At 41.8% G+C, this 19,593-nt stretch overlaps 1 protein-coding gene across 1 annotated transcript in view; it reads left to right on the forward strand.

Moving 5' to 3' along the window:
- The window catches only part of plxnd1 (plexin D1), a 70,093-nt gene that overhangs the window by 33,933 nt on the left and 16,567 nt on the right, over positions 1-19,593 (forward strand). Inside the window, exons 14-21 of the mRNA XM_084366778.1 lie at positions 4,903-5,008; positions 6,438-6,577; positions 7,602-7,781; positions 8,152-8,236; positions 9,094-9,369; positions 12,763-12,912; positions 17,126-17,240; positions 18,837-18,944. Coding sequence (XP_084222904.1) covers positions 4,903-5,008; positions 6,438-6,577; positions 7,602-7,781; positions 8,152-8,236; positions 9,094-9,369; positions 12,763-12,912; positions 17,126-17,240; positions 18,837-18,944 — 1,160 coding nt within the window. The remainder of the gene's footprint in view (positions 1-4,902; positions 5,009-6,437; positions 6,578-7,601; positions 7,782-8,151; positions 8,237-9,093; positions 9,370-12,762; positions 12,913-17,125; positions 17,241-18,836; positions 18,945-19,593) is intronic.

Raw genomic sequence — 19,593 nt, forward strand, 5'->3', positions numbered from 1 at the left:
CTTCTTGAGCTACAGTGGAAAATGTACTGTCACAAAGCTGAAAACAGAGCTCATGAAAAGCTGACTTTCTAGAGATACTGTACATGACTCTCACTAGACAGTGACACTACAATTTGATGTTATATAATATGCTGCATTGCTGTACCATTCTTGGGAATTTATGTAAGATTATCCCAAACGCCAATCCCAGTCTGGCTTAAAGTAAATTCAAATCTGTTGTTGAACCATTTGGAGTACAGGCATGGTTTTGGCTCTTTTGAAAAGTTACAGTCTGAATTTTTCTATCTCTGGAAGTGCTTTTGGCATTGATCTATAGGAGTTTGAACACACTGAAATATTTATTATCTTTTCTTGCCTGAAGTTTTTTAATGCAAAAAATGGTCAGCAGATTACCTGTAACGGCCCCCTATTAGCTGGAAAACACAATGGGTCCACATCATAAAGTCTTACATGGTCCAAGTTCAAAATTAATAACAGTATCACTTAAAATGGACACAATTTTGTGACCTTAAAATTCCCCTGCTTGGGAATTACAGGAACATTGAACTCATGTTAATGAGGTTAAACTACTGAACAGTATATAAAGTAGTTAAAGTGAGCTCAACCTTAAACATCTAAACCAGTAAAATGCAACATACACATTAATACAGCCATAATATTAATGCAAAAACATTATATATAATAGTAAACCCTGACTATTTTACTGCAGGATGAGTAGATACTTTTACTTCTGTTGCAAAAAGTACATTTTGCCAATATAGTTTCTTACAAACTTTTCCTTCAGTAAGGTTGTGAATGCAGGTTGTGAAAAAGGTGTTTTTTATAGTGTGAAATTGGTTCAAAGAAAAGGAACTGAATATTGCATGCACCACTATTAGAAAGGAGAAGAAGTAAAAGAGGACATTAAAAGCAGCTCATGTGAGCTGGTGATACTTTTCAGTTTATCAATGGAAAACTTTTGAGTAAAGAAAACTACAAATGAGTAGAGTAGTAATCAGTAGAATCCGCCTCATACATGCCCACCAGACTTGAAATTAGAGAGTCAACCATCCTTGCATGGTTTAGTTTTCATGTATTCATGAGGCTAATTTTCACAAATATTATTATGCAGCACACTTCTCATTTTAAATGACTCCAACGCCATGCATGCGTAGCTCAGGGACCATCACACTGTCACCATGGAGACAGCAGGACCCCGTTTTGACACAGGCATAACAGAGCTCAGTGGAAGTCAGTAACTCTACGCTTACATCCAAACTTCCATTCAGTATCTGTAATGTTCCCTGAATGGTACTGTTTATCTGGTCTTGCTCCACTGAAGCCAATCATTGTGTTAAGACCAGTTCGAGGGTGACCTGCGGGTCTTACCTGTCACTCCAGCTGCCTGACACATACCCCGTAAAAACCACACATGTCGAAAACATCGAATCGCATTTCACTCCTGGGGTGTTCTCATCCCGTGTCGTCATTCCTCATTGGCTCCCCAGGCTGGTTGTTATGACAGCAAAGCATAGCCTCGTTGCTGGAAGTGGCACTGACAAATCATAACACGTCAGAGCACCTGACAGTGTCAGCACATTTGACTTGCACACACAAACACGTGCACAAACACATATACATCTTTATATTTCAATCCTTATCCTATCTCACCTTCCCAATGTAAACCTTTAACATTCAACCTAAACATTTAATCTGACTTTGTATTAAACTTTCTTTTTAAAAACTAAATCTGAACCGATTCATACCGCCACCGTAAAGCTGCTTGAGGATGTGTTCAAAATAATTCACACAAATCTGTCTGTCGCTTGGAGAAAATGCCATACACACACACTCATCAGTGCACATACACACCTGCACATGTGACCTCATTTACCAGGGCTGTTGAGACAGGTGTCTGCTCGTGTGCCGAGAGGTGAAAGTTCACATGTGCGTGCCAAAAGGAAAATATGCAGCACTAGAGAGAGACTCCAATCCACTCACTCGGTGTCAACATTTTAATTAATGGCACAGTCAGTCCAGGCACACCTCATTTACTGGAGCACTTCTCTGGCTTTTGGCTCAGGCCCTCCATTCTGCCCTCTCTGTCATTTTAATACGAGCCTTGAGAGGCCTCCGCCCCGGCTATTTAGCCGAACACGCGCGGACTTGATTGTTGATGATCCTCATCATCCACTCAAGGGAAATGAACAGAGACATCTTCAGAAGTAGCCAAAATATCACCCTCTGAAACCCATAATAACTCCGCAGTGGGGAGGTGCTGGAATGTGGAGTAGAGGGTCAGTCCATGCTCTGTCTGCTCAATGTCCTTTGACTGGGATCAGACTGCATCATCATCACACTCAGCTCACACACACATACCAGGGGATCTGCAGAGGTCTTTAGAAGCAAAAAAAAAAAAAAAAAGCCTTATAATGTTTATAAGTCTTACATTTTATTTCCAAAAGTGTTATTATTTGTAACCTCTAAACTGAAAGTCTGATTGTTGCGACACTGGACTGACCCTGAGTGTCAAAACACAATATCTCAGAAAACACATCATTTCTTGTTTTCTGAAATGTCATTGTGTTTTCTGAAATTTATTTGTGTTTTCTATCTTCAGGGCCACTGTAGAAACCAAAACAAACCAAAGAAACAGACAAAAAAGCCCAAGAGTTTGTCTGCAGCAAATAGCCAGGAGGGTTACAATACTACTGATGCTCTTCATCAGCATCAACGTAAATCAGTCTGCTCATGTGGGTGGTCCTTGGCATAACGTTTTATTTTGATCTATTTGATCATTTATTGTGTATGTTTGTTTTAGCAAAAATTATTTGTCTGGTTCTAGCTTCTCCAATATGAGCATTGTCTGCCTTTCTCTATTTTATATTTTTTGGATATCTTTTGCTTTTGGAGCAACACAAGACCTCTTAAGACATTACCTTAGACCTTGGTCAGTATTTTGAAATTTTATAGATACAGTAAATGAATCTGGAAAATAGTTGTCTCAGGCCATATCGCAACCCAAACGGCAGAATAAACATTGGCACTTTACATTTCTACAAACCACAGATATGTTCAGTTTTTAATTTTATGTTTATGACAATGTTGCACTTATGTTCCAGTAATGTTTGGGCACAAACAACACTTGGTTAGGGTTAGCGAAAAATCATGTATTGGCATAAAATGTCTGGTTTTGTCACCACAAACACAGCTGGAAATTGTCCCACGGTCTCCATAAAAATATCCAGTGGTGTCACACTTACAAATGTAGAAATGCCTTCTCACTGAACTCCACAACCATGTGAACGTGATACCACATGTATCGTAGAGATGTCAATATGTTACGTAGCCTATGACACGTACAAATGTGCTCACATCAGTGTTTTTTATGGGAATGTTGTCTGCCAGCATTTTATTCTGGCGACTGGCCTGCATTTGTCCCTACTGTGTTTCCATCATACTCATATTTGAGGCGGTATGATCATGAGCAGGTATTGAATTGCACTCTATGAGGTATTAAAAAGAAACTGAACCCTGCAGAAACCTTTTCCTTCAGTATATGTGTACTATTTAAAATGCTAAAGGCTGCATTCTTGGGTTTGTCTGCACTCCTCAGGAAGCATTCATTTTACGTTTGTAAAATATAATCCTCAACATTATGGTTCAGTAGCAGACCTCATACGACGCTGTGTATCATTGTGATAACATTTTGATTCTCAGCCTGAATCCACTAAAGCCTGAAGCAACCCCACAGGTTCAGACTGATTCAGGCTCGAGTTCCTCTTATTTCCCTCTGGCTGCAAACTGTGAATAGTCATGTTTCATTTTATTTGTTCTCTTTATTTTTTCTTTCTTCCCTAAGTAAGAGCATGTGAGATGATGCTTTTTTCTTCAAAAAAAAGTGTGCTCTGCCCTCATGGCACTTAACTGACAGGCGTGTAATTTGAGTGTAGTGGCATTCTTTACCTGACGCTCCTGTAATTAATGAGCAGAAGTATAGAGCCTGTTTTCAACAGATGGCCGGTCCTGCAGGTTATTTTGGAATATTCTTAATAGCTACTCAGGCATATAAAAGAAAATCTGGCAGTGTTTCAGACTTGGAGACTTTGTTCGAGTTGTATTAAAACACACTCAGATACAGCTTTTCTCTCTGGTCAGCGTGACCCCAGACAAGCCCAAATCTCTCCAGCCCAGCCTCATCTTAGTGAGTGTCCTGCCAGGTCCTCCTACATAAAACACAGCTCCTCCACTCATGTAAATTTCCCACAACTCCCCTGTCAATCATCTGATCAACGGCTGAGAGTTTATTACCACTGTAGCACCATGCACCTGACTAAATAAACCGACAGGGTGTCAAGCTGGAGGGGGGATCATGTGAGGTGATAAAGGTTGCTCCCCTCCCTCCAGTACATTCATCCCAGCGAGGCCCCCCGAACAGTAGATCCCTGTGCCTTGCTACACCACCGTGTCATTAATATGAGACGTCCCTGTAGAGGGTGCACTGATGACACAGGGCTTAATCACAGCCAGGAGGCGAGCGAACAAGCCTCAGCAGCCCCTTAATCTCCTCTGTGGTAAGACACATCTGGTCTGAGGAGCTTTGAACTTTACATCTCCTGATATCTGATATCTCGAGGCTTTATTGGATTCCATATGTAAATGCATTAGGGTTTGATGAATTAGTTCATAACCACCATTCTCCAACATTAATTACATGCCTTTGTTTAGTGGCAATGATCAAGATCTCATTCTTCATCTTCATATTGGTTCTCTCTCTTTTAAAATGAGTTGATTAAATTAAAATTATAAGATGTATTATTGTGTTCTTATCTATTATCCTTGTAATTTATTAACTGATCTGTGATTATGGTCTTTTGACAATCAAACAAGCAGGTCACTCTCTTTTTTTTTTAAATTCCCCAGGCTGGTGTGTATCACTGGACAGTCTGCACATGCCAGGACAGATATTGTTCAAGTGGACGTGGATCAGAGCGGGATGGGGACGTCAAAGGAGAGCTTCTCATACTTAGTGAGTATCCACCAGACATCTACCCTTTCCCTGATCTTTGCTTTCAGTCCAGTCCGTCTCTCCCTCCTGCATTCTTCTTCTTCCACGCTCTCTTGTTCCTCGTTCCCCACTGGGAAAGCCTTCCCAAGTGTGTCAGTTGAGTGTTAACAGATGCGTTTTATGATTCCGAGGAATGCAAGTGTGTGGGAATCTTCAAACGTTCATCTGAGCTGCAACCAAGCACCATTGTCATACTGCACTCGCTGCCAGCAAAAACAAATATGGCAATTGTTGGAATGTCCCTTTGCTCTGAATTCATCACTGGTCGGGTCGAGCTAGCCAGCATTGTGTTAATGGACCTCGACCCACACAGTCTCCCATTGGATTTAGAGCATTCAGCCTGTGGAAATACCCATGTTAAGCCCTTTGTTTGTCTTTGTTTGTGGACAAAGAGTTGTTCATAATTCAATGCTGGAACGGTCTATCATTTAAGCGGCTCCAAAGAGCAGCTCTGCCTGTGAGTCATCCCACAGCAAAAATCACCCTGATCTGGAAGCCTTTCTTGATACTTGAGGATGAAGGAAATCCAGAACAACAAACATTACGCCGTGCTGTTGTGGGAACTCCTCTCGGGCTTCCTTATTCAACTTCAGAGATGCTCAGTGTGAGTGAGAGGGTTTTTTTTACTGCAGGGTGTTGAGGGTAAGAAAGGGAAAACAGTTTTGGAGACAGGATATGTGCCTCTACTGCATCTCCTTCCTCGGACCTTTAGACGGAAACATCTGCCTCCTTACACCCACTCTGACACACAAACGCACAATAGGTCTCCTCCATCCATGCACACTGAGGAAGTGAATCCTGTCAGTGAGGATAAGAGGTTTCCCTGGAGGCGAGGTTCATGGCGGGGATAGAAAGTTCGGAAAGAGCAGGAATGCTGATAGCTGCAGAGCTGGACAGGGATATTCATCTTCGCCCGAGGAGCCTTTGTGTGTGTGCTTGTGTGCGTGTGTGTGTGTGTGTGTGTGTGTGTGTGTGTGTGTGTGTGTGTGTGTGTGTGTGTGTGTTTGTATGTGCATATATGACTGTGTGTGCATGCAGTTTTTCATGTGTATGCATTAACATGTGGATGCCTTTCACCCGCAGTATAGCTGCCCTGCAAGTTTGGGGCCCAAAGGCCTGTTGGCTTCAGCAGTACTTTAACATACTGCAGCATGGGCTGTCTTCACAGTTTTCTCCACTAATTTAATGTTAGAGTCAGCAGCTGTCTCAGCCAATCTGTAAAGACAAGATATTGGAACCTCAAAGGATGGTGAAAGATTTTATTCGGTGTCAAAGAGTACAACACACAGTTTAAGTAAGCCTGTCTTTTCCAGTGACAGAGGCTGGCAGATGTCTGGTGATACATTTGTTGTCTTCTTAGTCATGTGTTCTGTCTCTCCTCTGTATTCAGATCCCAAAGCTGCTGTCCATGGAGCCGAAGAAAGGCTCTCGTGCTGGAGGAACTAGAGTTTCCATTGGGGGGGAGCACCTGGACATTGGCTCTGAGGTCAGAGTCATGGTCAACAACACACTGGAGTGTATCATCACAGAGTGAGTGCTTATTATTATTACCACCAAGGTGGTTATGAAGGTTTTCACTCATGTCTGTTTGTTGGTTGGTTTGTCAGCAGGATTACACAAAAACTAATTAACAGATTTCCATGAAACTTGCGTGGAGGGTTGTTCTCAGTCCAGAATAGACCTCTTTAACTTTTGGTGTTAAAGGGATGGATTTCCAATTGTTTCTTTGGCTTAACTCCAGGCCAAGTCTCAAGTCTGTCACAGCAGTTCATAAGTGACCAGTCTCCATGAGAAAATTGCAGTCATGATGCAAGACTTCATGTCTCTTAATGTTGACAGTTAAATCACACAGCAGTGGAAAGTGCTTTTCTTGGTTATGTTTTACATAGCTGACACTAAGTATTGTAAATAGATTGACCTACTGATTAAATTTTCAAGCTGTGTGGCTATGCAAGGCCTGCATGGTTGCTGATTAGGGTTGCAGCAATATACCAATTTCAAGGTATACTGTGGTATGAAAATTGATGGTTATTGTACCGAGTACATTTGCTTGTCCATGGCTCTGAATTCTACCTTTTTAGTGTTACTATGAATTTATATATTGCAAATTGATATCAAGTTTCATGTCTGTCAGGACATAACATTTCTGGAAATCATAATAAGGCATTTGTTGAACCGAAAAAACCCTATAATTTTTGTTTCATGAAAGGTCCTTAAGAGTATTATTTTATTATTGTGTTATACTGTGAAACTGTCTCATACTGTTGCAACCTTATTGCTGATTGCTTTCAGATTCCAGGTAAATAAAGTCTAACCTTAATTAAGGCCAAATCAATTCTCAAGATTTTATTTTTGTAAGTCTGACTTGAATTTGAGTGTTGAGGTTTGAGTCAGCAGCTTTGCGTGTAGCTATAATCTTACAGTATAGTTTATTTCAAAGGAGTGCTTGTATGACATAACTTCTAATCTAAGTGGAAAATATTCTGGGTTTGAGCACTTGTAGACTTCACAAGATGCGTGGTTACAATGTTTACTTCGCTTTTTTTTTCTTCAGGAAAACAGACGAAACAATTGACTGCACCATGCCTCCAGCCCTACTTCCACACACTGAGTCGGTGACAGTGTGTGTAGAGTTTGAAAACCTACCCTGTCAAAGTGCAGAGCTCAGCACAACATACACCTACGAGAAGAACCCCACCATCAGTTACATCCACCCCAAAAAGAGCTACCTCAGGTACGTAGACTGCTACACGCATACCACAAGCAGTAAAACCAAAACAACATCAACATCTCGAGCTTGATGACTCTGCGGTTCCCTTCACTGAGTCCCTGACATAATTCATTACTGTAATGTCGTCCTGATGTGCAGCATTTTCTCCCTATTGTGTTCTAAATAGCTCCGCATGTGTGCGACAGAGCAGCGGCATCTCTTTGATGACATGAGTGCGGATTTTCACTGCAGTCAAACTGTTTTGCATTATTATCTGGTCCCCTGTTTCTCTCTCGTTTTGGAACTGTGTCCCTGAGTATTTGCATACCCGTATGAATTTGACACATTTATGTCATCGCTGAGATGTGACACTCTGTGTCTGTGTGTGTCACAGTGGTGGCAGGACCATCACAGTGACGGGCCAGGGTTTTGATCTGGTGCAAAGCGTCACCATGCAGGTGCCGGGAATTGGACAAACGGTGAGTAACCAGCTGAATTCTTTCCTTTTTCTGCTTCATAAAACTCTTTCAACCTTATAATTAGACTTGTGGGAATGAATAATTAAGTAAAGCACCATAAAAATATGTTCTTTTAGCGTGTCAAGGTCATTACACACACACACAAAAAAAACAAGACATACATTTTGGGATTTTCGGGCTAATCTCTTTTTTGCAGAGAATTAGAAGAGAAGCATGATACCACTCTTACATTTTTAGGTTACATTTGAAACTACTAGCTGGTTCGCTTAGTTTAGCATAAAGAATGGAAATGGGGGGAAACAGTTAACTCTGCTGTATCCAAAGGAAGCAAAAATAAACAAAGGTAGAAAATGCCAAAATCTTCACCATAGCTGCTAAACTGAAAGCGTGCGCCCCGGCTGGGTGTCTGCATGAGCTCGACCACCCATTGGTGGTATAAATTACTTAAATCAATTTGGAATCTCAAGGCTTGGATTATGACTGGTGAGCTGTTTGGAGCCATTTTATGCTTTTTCTTTTACATTTCAAAACAAGTCTCGATCTACTTCAGTATAAAATGCTGCAACTCTGATTTGCCTTGAAGCTCCAGAAATGCTTTAACAATTGAGATGTGACATGTTAAGAGTTGATAGCGAGGTTTAGAGGTGCTGGTAGCCATATGTTTTTACCTCCGGTATCAATCTTCTTGTCAAACTCAAGTGAATAGACAGTGTATTTCTCAAAATGTCAAGTTATTCCTTTAAGAAAGATGCATGCATTCACAGTTTTAAGTGAATTATGTTCCTGGTAGATCTTGTCATTGACCATCTCATCTGTGAATTCCAAATGCAACTTGTCTATCTCTCGTCCTTCTTCAGAGCTGCAATGTGGTGTCCACCTCCATGATCACCTGTCCATCTCACGCGTCCAGCCAATCCCAGCAGACCTCGGTCCAGTTCTTCCTGAACGGCGTGCCCTACACGGGTGACAGCCCCTCGTCCACTGACAGCGAGGCAGAGGAAGAGGAGGAGGAAGAAGGGACTAATAAAGGTCACTTCCTTTTGGAATACGTGGAGGACCCTCAGTTCTTCACTGCCAACAAGGAGAAACTGATTAAACACCACCCAGGAGAGCCACTGACACTCATCATCAATGTGAGTGACGCTGCTGAGACAGGAAGTTCTTATCAGTGCTTCACTGTGGTGTTTTCTGATTTATCAAGGAAAATATCTTGTTTATTAGAGAATGATTTCAAGTCAGTGCTGATTGATTACATTTATTAGCTTTTGTATGATTGGTAAAAGTAGTAGTTATGATAGGAAGCCTTTAAACTGTGTTTTTACACAATATTTTTGATCGGATTCAACACAAATGTGCAGCGTTAGTTTACAATAGCACTATTGTTGTGTCAAACATGAATCAAAAATTTGATCTGCATCTCAAATCTGTCTAGGTAAATAATTAAAATGATATATAAATATATTTTTTACACTGTGCTTTGCTAATTAAAAAGGGAAGAGATAAAGGATTCAGGAGTATAAGCTGACCCGATTTTAAGTAACAGACATAAAAAAAAATGGGAAATGAATGAATATTTAGCAAATCAAATGCAAAATTAATAGTCTTGATTTCAAATTTTGTCAGACAGATTACATAATTAGCGTCGAGTTAAATGATAAAATTATATTTTGTACGTTGTGCTTTGCTAATTAAAAAGGAAGGAGATAAAGGATTCAAGTAGAGATTTGACACTGAACATAATGAACCAAAAATGGAGCATAACCCGACCCAGAAGCACAAATTAACACCTCTAACTTTCTCTCTGAAAAACAAGACTAAAAGTCTGCAGACACAAAAGAGGACCAACCAGCCAACCAACTGACACTGCCATCTCCAGAGCCAAGACACTAATGTGGCTAGAAGTATGACAGCAACACTGACTCACACAGACAGTCAAACTTAAAGACACTATCTGCATAAAACAATGCCTATTGACATTAATCTTGGCTCTCAAAAAAACTATATTTAAATTATGCATAAACAAGTGGTATTTTATAAAGGTTGCTTGTTCCTTGCCTCCAAAAGCACCCCTGCTGTAAATTGACTGCACCCAACTGTGAACAGCAGACAAGGCTGAACGTTACTTTATTCATATTCACATAAACCAGAGGCACATAAAACACATCAAAGGCCCCGTCTGCTGAAACGTGTTGATTTCTGTCGGGGGTCCGTTGTGGGGGAAGGGCGCAGTGGCAGTTCAGTGGGAGGTCCGATGTTCCTGTGGCCCGGCTGATCTTAGCACCTGTCGGAATGGATTCATCATCCTTACAGGGCTAAAGGACACGCACATGCTTAAAGCACAGACAGGGAAGTTTGGTCATGATGCAGTTTCCTCTTCGTGTGTTTGTGTGTCAGGATGCGGCGCCTGCAGGAATCGCTGCCTCAGCCCAGCCTGTCTACACAGGCGACTTGTCTGTTGTTTCCTGTTTTCTTGAGGAAGGTGGATTCCACTTGTGGTGGACCTGAAGGGGGGAGAGAGGCTGGAGAGAGAATGTGTGTTTGTTTAATAGTGAGCCAGATCCTATATTAAGGAGCAGAGCTGGAATGTGGGTGGGCTTTGTTTGCTTTCATCCTGTTTTGGCCTTAAGAATCCATTGTTTTGGTCCAATGAGTTTAAGTGTGAAAATGTTGTGTTGTGTATATGAAGCCTATGCAGTATATTTCACAATATGCACAAACATATTTTATTGTGTTGGTGTATGTGTGAATTATGAATGTGTATATGCTTGTGCGAGTGTTGTGTCTGTGTTAGGAAGCATTTGTTGACAGAGACCCAGGGGGTGGCATCCTGCAGTAGGGACAGGACAGGGCCCTAAGGGTGTAATCAAAGCAAGGAAGCACACTGGGGATAAACACACATGCACGCTCGTGCTTACACACACACACACACACACACACACACACACACACACACACACACTTCCTCATTTGTCATGCTTGCATTAAAGGGAAATTGCAGTTTCATCCAAATTGGATCTTATTTTCGTCGTTGCCATCATTCCTCATCATTAATAATAACATGGTACATACCGAGTTAATTGCAGAGGAATGCTGCTAAAAGTCTGACAGGGCACGAAACAAGAGCAGTCAGAGGGATCATGCATTTTTAAAATAATACACTGGGTTAGCCAAACTTATGTAGAAGAGAAAACAAAGGCTAATGGTTGAATTATATAGTCAAACTGTCTGTTTTAAACATCCTGAAGTTTACAGGCTGACTTCCTGGTGTAGTTTTACCTCCAGATATCGTGCTTTAGATATGGAGCTAAACTGCTGACTTGCTTACAACATATCGGATGTTCGGACAACTGGAATGCCCCTTGAAGTCAGATTTCCAATTCGAATGGTCACATGCACCGTACCAACCCCAACTTCAAAATCCAAGATGGCTGCACGTTCATCAACAGATGTGAAAGCTCCATATTCTTATTCTTATTTGTGTCTTATTAAATCACGTACACACAGTACCATCCAACGAATATGAGTGCACGTGTTGTGTAATATGTTGTTACCAACTGGTGTTGCTAGAACTGGTTTTCCAACTTCTTGTAATTGAATGCAGTCAACTCAGGTGTGATCCCAGCTATTCCCAGCTCTGACTTCCGACTTTGGATGTAAATTGAATCCACCATAAGTTACAGTGATGTTGCCACGTTCACTGATCAGGTTCTGGAGTGCAGAGTGATGACCAAAACTTTCAAATAAGAGCCAAGTTTCAAACTGAAATTTGCCTCTATGACAATCTTTATTAGAGCGTCCTGTGGAATAAATATTTAGTCAATATACACGCATGGACAAGCATCTTTAGTTAAACCCTCCCTTCCTGGTAAACCTCTTTCAAGGATGCCCCACAGGCTTTCTGCTATAAGTCTGTAGTCTCTAAACCAACCAACCTGATGACATCACTGTGGTATCAGGGCTATTTTTTCAGACTTTAGAAAGCTCTCTCTAGAGCCTCGGAGGACAACTGTTTTGTTGTTTTGACATAAACTGAACGCGAAGTGTAAAATCGGTGTAATGCCCCTCTACTTTGCATTAAAAGGCGGCCCTTGGATTGACACCAACAGAGAGTTGGACTGATTTAATAAAAGAGCTGTGCAGCTTATTCCAACGGGCTCCTGTAAAGGCCCTGAGAATGTTATTTCGGGCAGAGGCGGGGATGACTGTCAGCGGGTTTGTTTGTAGAAACTATCCTGGCCATGTGAGAGAGGCAGCGGGAATGTTTGCTGCTTTAAGCTGAACTCTAGCCCAGAATGGATGAGTTCTGTGCTGGCTTCCTCTGTGTGACAGCTGCGTGACAGGCCTGCCGCAGTTTGGTTTCTGTGTGCGAGTGTGTGTGGATAGGAGAATGAATATGTGTCTGCACATATATGTGGGTTAAAGCTGCTGTGGTCTTTATGAATGTTATCTGTGCCTGCTAAAACCAGGCCCCTCCAGTCTCTTACCACTGACCGGCTGACGGCTGTTTTTGTTCGTTTCTGGCGCAGAAAGGGCCGAGCGATCTGGAGCTGGTGCCTGAGGAATTCTCGGTGATGATTGGCTCCTATCCCTGTAACATCAGCTTTCACAACGACCAGCTGTTCCACTGCACCATCGACGGACTGCTGAGCTCCAGTGAGGGAGAGCTGCCTGTCACTGTAAGTATGCAAGCATGTGAAACACCATAATGAAATACAAAGACTCACACAGAACCGTGTTGAAAATATCGCTGGATAGACCCTGATAATTTAAGGATATCACCCATCTGTCACACTGTACTCAACCAAAACATTCAGTCAGAGTCCACACCATCTGTGCTGTTCATTCAGACAGATTTGATCTGCACAGTCAGTGTTGTGTGTGTTTCTCTCATGCATTATGAATGGTTTGTAGACTCTGAGCATGCAGCCATGAATCAGCAGTTAGTGGGGGTGGTGCCACAATGCCACAGTGGAACGGTGAACTGTTTTCCCCGTCATCTCTTTAATCCTTTATCAGTCCGTCTATCATCACACCAGTCACACAGACATTATCTGTGCTCACGGCAAGACCCTCTGAGTCAGTGGTGATTCCACCAGTCGTCTTTGTTTTTGTTTTGTCTCCGGGTTCACTCTGTCAGATTTAAAGTCTTAATCAAGACGTGGTCGAGCCCTGTGCACACAATCTCTTCACCTACGTTTCCCATCTGTTGTTGTCCGTTTTGGTCGACTTGATAGAGCTTTATTAAATGGGGAAAGCACTCATCTATATTTAAATATGAGCCAGGCTGTGAGTGGTGTTCTGAAATAGCTCAGAAACATATGTTAGAGTGTCTCTGTCTGTCAGTTCAGTTGTACTGTAAAAAACATTTCTCCACTTTGACACAGAAATAGAAGGAAGGCTCTTATATTCTCCACTCTCTCTCTCTCTCACCACCTTACTCTCTATGTACCTGTGGCTCGTCTCGTACCAGCCCCCTCCCCCTGTATGTCTCTCAGGATGTCTGAGACTAAACATGACCAATTAGCAAAGACATAAAGGCAGTGCAAGGGTCAAATGAGATGTCATAACACAAATGGGTGGTCTGCGAGGATGATTAGTGTGCATAAGCGGAGCTCATGTGCATTCCCCTTTGTGTTGGCACATTTGTGTACATGCATGCACGTTGAGGTGTGTGTATAGCTTGTGGCCATTTGCGTTTCTTCGCTTACTTACGGTGGCAGATCTATTTTTATATGCCGGTGTTTTGCTTGGCTCTGAAGTAGAGCTGAGCTGCAGAAGTGGATGTCGGGAAGCAGTGTTTTTGTACCCCGAGAGAAACAGGAACACGGAACAATGGCATTTTCCCCTCCATTACACCAGGCCCTGGCTGTTGCAGTCTCTGGAAGAGGGCCTTCTCTCGCTGATGGTCTGGGTAAATAAACGCCGAGACCAGAAAGAGAAAACGAGGGAATGAGAGCAGAAGGAGTGAGCTCGGTGAGCCAGTCCTCCCCCCCCCTCCTCAGAGTTAGACCGGTGTAAGAGGGATTTGGTGTGAGGATTGGAGGCTTTTTATCAGAGGCTCTTTTTTATGAAGTATGTTCGGATTGGGGAAGGAGAGGGAGAGAGATGTGAGGAGGGACCACAGAGCCCTGCTGACTAATCAGAAGGCAGAAGTGAAAGTCCATTTCTTGTCACATCTAGGTTACTCTGAACTGGGTGACTCCTCCAGCTCGTTGCAGTGAGAGACCATTTTTCAAAATCTACCGTGTGTTGCTTTGTTTCTCTGCATGCACCTGTGTCCATGAGAAAAATGATGTGTCTGTAGATTTGTGCACATGTGCAGACACTTGTGTTCCCATTAGAAACCTCCTGTGTTACAGTGCACACATTTCTAGACTATATATACAAAGAAAAAATACTTAATGCACCTGCTGTCTCTGCTGATTACTGCTCCGTCTTTCTCTGCCATTGTTTTTCCTTCTCAGTCAAATTGCTTTATTGGCTCATCATAATTAAGTATTGTCACATCAGATGAACCAGGTTTACTATAGTATAATGCAGAACTTTTTATACAAAATAAAACAAAGGACTATATCAAGCTCCAGCCTATCACTTGACAGCCAAGTGCCCAGGGAGGTTATTAACAGTTTCACATCTTGAGTAAGAAGTTCGTGCCTTTATTTCCTCTCACTTGGACTACTTTCATCTTCTTCACTGCCACTGTAAGTCGATTGCTCGCCTCCAGCTTAAAGGCTTTTAAAAGTGCTATATTTGACATTCAGCAACATTTTTAGAACCAATTCATAATATAAGTAACAGCGAGTCAGCTATTAAGCCTGCTCTAGCCGGTCGCTAATCAAAACAGACATGTAACTTTTCATACCCATCAAGTTACCTACGCACTGAGGAGAAGAGAAGCCTGCTCCGAGTCAAGTTGGGAGCCTTTAGCAACTCTTAATTTTTAGTACTTATCAAAATAGTAGTCGAACAGTAAATTAATTGCTGGACCTTTTATTTATGTCATGGCAACCGCGGCACATGCAGATGCAACGGCTATTTTTCCTTTTTTTGGCTTTGTTGTTGAAACACGTATCGCCTATGGCAGAAATAAATACATCCTCATTTCAGAAGAAAGGGAAGGTTTTGGATTAAGAGCAGCGGACCATGAGACAGCCCCTGCCCACGGCATCTTTGGATCATCCAGCCTGGTTTAACAAATGGGTCAAACAATGGGAAATCAGAGACAGTTGTGGCCAAATCTTTACAGAAACATGTCTTCACCACAACATCCTGGATAAAGCTGTTGCACTCAACAGGGAGACCTTGTTCCAAGCCAACAGACTGCAGGATGTGGAGAAGTGGACTCTGTGTTTATATCGTTGATGCTTGATGCTCACGGGAAGTCAAAGGTTGATTGGCAGTGTTTACCTGATGTTGAAATTTTGAAGAAACTTTTTTTTTTGTCATTACCATCTTGTTGCTGCTGTTTACATGCACCTCGACACAAATGTAAGAAATGCAGTGCAGAATGATCTCCTTTGTTTAAACTTTGTTTATGTAGATATGTTTATAGCATAAATAACTGTATATATGTTCTAAGTTTGTGTAGCATGAAGGAGTTTCAAACTTTCATTCCATTATGCAACCCTCTGTGTTGTATACACATACCTTGAACGTTGATTGGTTTTTTCACTCAACAACAATGATCAATTCTTGTCAAAAACCTTAAAGGGTTATTAACCAAAGTACGCTGGACCAACCTGGAGGTAGGTGAGATAGGAGAGACCTTAATTGACTCTGAGAGGCTATTTAGGAATGAGCCGCAATCTGATTGGACTAAGTCCCCAGCAAGCTTGTCTGAGCTGTAGATACTGTTTGACTGCAGTAACAACACGGCTGCTATCTTGCAGAGATAGCAGGAGTCTTTCTACTTCCAAGCACCTCAAATTTTGTTTATGTAACATGGCATAACGTGGAAAATAATTGTTCAGAACAAATATATGCACTGCATGTTCAACAGCAACTAAAGTTATGTCCACCTTCATTTCACCGTGCTAAAATGTCAGATGAACGATTAGACTACAAAATGCACAGTGTCACCAAGTGGTTTTGAGAGTCGCCTTGTAAGAAAGAAAAAGTCAGATTACAACACACTCAATTTATCTCCTTAGGATGCCATTACTCCACTATATCTTTACACAGCAAACAGTTGTTTGCTGCCATTAATGCCCAAAATCTCAAACATGGAACCTATAAAAAACTTTGTGAAAACAGGTCACATCACTCTCATTCTTGCATCCTCGCACAGCTTTGAAGTTAGGGTGATATCTGGCTTACTAGGAAGATCTTATAACTGGGTAATTACTTTATGTTTTATGGAAAATCCGTTTTTTCACAGGTCAAAGTGCCCGGTAATATTCATAAAAGACAAATGTGTTTGGAGTGATGGTCTGTTGTTTCTTATGTATAAGTAGGGTAGGTTTAATGGTCTCCTTGAAGAAGATAAGCTTTGTTTGTTATGTGATTTAGGAGATTTGTATTGCTCTTTATACTGTATGATGATTAAAGAGCTATATTAAAATGCATTTCATCTCTTACGACTTCTAGTCAGATGATTATAAAAGACTCGAGTGATGATTCATGTAGGGAGGCTTTTGTAGTAGGTTTTATTTATAGTGCTTACTGTAGGAGATGAGACAAAGGTTTTGTTTACAATATAAGGTTTTATGTGAGATTATTTTTCTGACAGGTTTCACCAATGCAACGGTATATTTGGTGTCCACGTGGGCTGCACACAAGCACACAACTATTACTACTATGATAAAAGAAAAACAAATAATTGAAAAAAGCAGAGGCAGGTTTTGAAGGAGCTCAGTCCAGTTTTAATGTGTTGCTCTTTATTCTTTCTAGGTTCAAGTGGGAAACTTTCGTCACATCATCGCCAAAGTGCAGCTTGGCGGCAGTGAGCTGGCCATCGTGGTATCCATTGTGGTGTGTTGCGTGATGCTACTGGTGTGCACCGTGGGTAGGTTGTGTACACATGCTCACCAGCGGTTGATGAATGTGTGCCTGCTGTAGCGATTGACGCTCCAGATGTGGAACAGATAAAAGGAATTCGGGGGTCGTAGTTTCACGCACTTGCTTCATCCTTCCTCTGTATTTGAAGCACAAAGACCCCGCTGTTCCTCTCACTGTCTACTCTGCGTGCTTATGTGTCTGTGTGTGTGTGCTCTTGTCCTGTAATCTTTGTGTTAGTGTGTACAGAGCAGGTGTAGGGGGTGAAAATTGGGGTTTGTGGGGATGTTCTCACTGTTTCCTGCCTTAAATCTGTTGTCACATATTTGCCGAAGCCTTTTTTCTCGTTAGACTTTGTGTGTAACGTAACCTTTGAAATGATATGTTCACAAAATTCTTATTTTAACATTAAAAATCAAAAGCTTTTCCTTTACAAGCTCTTACAGTTTTGCTAACATTTTTCTCACAGGCTCAATCTCAAATCTTGGTTAGCACACATATTAGAATAATTCTGGCTCTTTGAGTAAATATAAAGCACTATTCCCTTATCTGGATGACCATAGTCAACAACCTCCTAATTAGTGCTTATTAATAAGTAAGGTCCCTGACTAGTTCCTTCACTAGTACTTTGACGCTTATTAACCGACAACAGGTTCTACTAGTGAATTAGAGATGAGAGAGAGCGAGCTTTGGAGTGGAGAACATGTTAAAACTTAATGTATTTAAAGTTATTTGGAGTCACACACTATAAACACCTCTAGTTTTGTGTTTTATCACACAAGATTAGACCACATTTTTTAAGTGTTATTAAGGTAGAATGACAATTCTTGTGGCACTACCATCTTGTAATTCATGTTCAACAACGTCCCTGCCCGCCATCAATAAGCAGTAATTAGGACGTTAATGAGGGAAAGGTTTTAGTTAAAGCAACCCCCCCACCACACGAGTGTAACACAATTGTCGTAAATCCCACGTCTGTAACAATTAGTTAGGTGTAATGTAACACCACGTGCTAACTACATAAAAAAAACTCATTACATCATAACAATGTCATGTCTTGAAAACTTGAGGATAACATGCGGCAGTGAAGGTTTGCACAAGCTTTGCATACAACTCAAATGAGTAACAGCATGCCGAGCTAACATAACCTGATCCAGAGACAATTACACGGACTGTTAGCAAAGTCCAGCTTGGTATCTGTCGCCAGCTTGGCGAAGCTGTCGCCAACAACCAAAATCCAGCCTTAGATTTACTCCCGTCTTTTGCCTTTTGGTCAGTCACTATGTCTTTTTCTTTTAATAGCTTCCTCAGTCAACGTCTTCTTCAGTCTCTTCACCTCTGTCATGATGTCCTTACAGGCAGCTGACCCTGTTTTCGTCGCCCAATCTGGTTTTGGTACCCATTCAGACCCCAGAACTGAAAACTCAGTAGTAGTTGTCTAATATGGTCATGCAGAATAAGGCTTTAATAAGTGATTTAGAATGACTGATGAAAAGTCAACAAGCTACTAATATGCAACCTATCCATTATGTTTGAAGCTGTCATTGTGTGATATCAGTCTTTGGGTTGAAACATATTGTATATCAATTGCTTTTGTCTTTCTCAGCTCTCGTAGTGTACTGCACGAAGAGTCGAAGGGCCGAGCGCTACTGGCAGAAAACTCTACTCCAAATGGAGGAGATGGAGTCTCAGATCAGAGAGGAGATCCGTAAAGGTGTGTTTACACAAGAACATGCACATGCACACGCACACACGCACACACACACCCTCTACTGTTGTACAAGCTCGGAGTTGTTTAGACCTCAAATGATTATTTGTGTCGATTGACATGAAAAAGGAGCTTCTGGGAAGACAGAAATATTGACCACATAGTATATTTGTTTGTGCGTGTGTGTGTGCATACAAAATGTGTGTCTGTTTGCGATGTTTTTTTCTAGGAAGTGGGAGGGAGATACAACAGTTGACAGATTTGTGCCTAGTAAGCGTGACTCATAAAACACAGTGTCTGACAAATGATCAGTCACAGGCAAGACGCACTGAATGGCCGCATCGCCTCTGCTGTGTCTACGCTGGAGGAACAAGCCGTGTGTGTGCGTGTGTGTGCGCGTGTGTGTATGTTTAGTACTTTGTGTCTATCTGTGCATATGTGTGTATGTGTGTCCAGGGCATTAGAGTAAAGCTGTGTGAAGGCCACTCCGTGTCTGTGCGCCCAGATTTATGGCGTAGAGATAGGGGGGACGGATAGAGAAAGAAAAGTGGAGGGAGGAAGAGATAGGAGCGGGATTCAGGGCCACAAGTCTGGGTAGAAGCAGAAGCGTGGGAGGAGGACGAGAGGTTATTTAGTCAGAGGACGCAGATAGATT

Source organism: Pagrus pagrus (assembly GCF_965226575.1).
Source record: "Pagrus pagrus genome assembly, chromosome: 11".
In the NCBI taxonomy this organism is placed as follows: Eukaryota; Metazoa; Chordata; class Actinopteri; order Spariformes; family Sparidae; genus Pagrus; species Pagrus pagrus.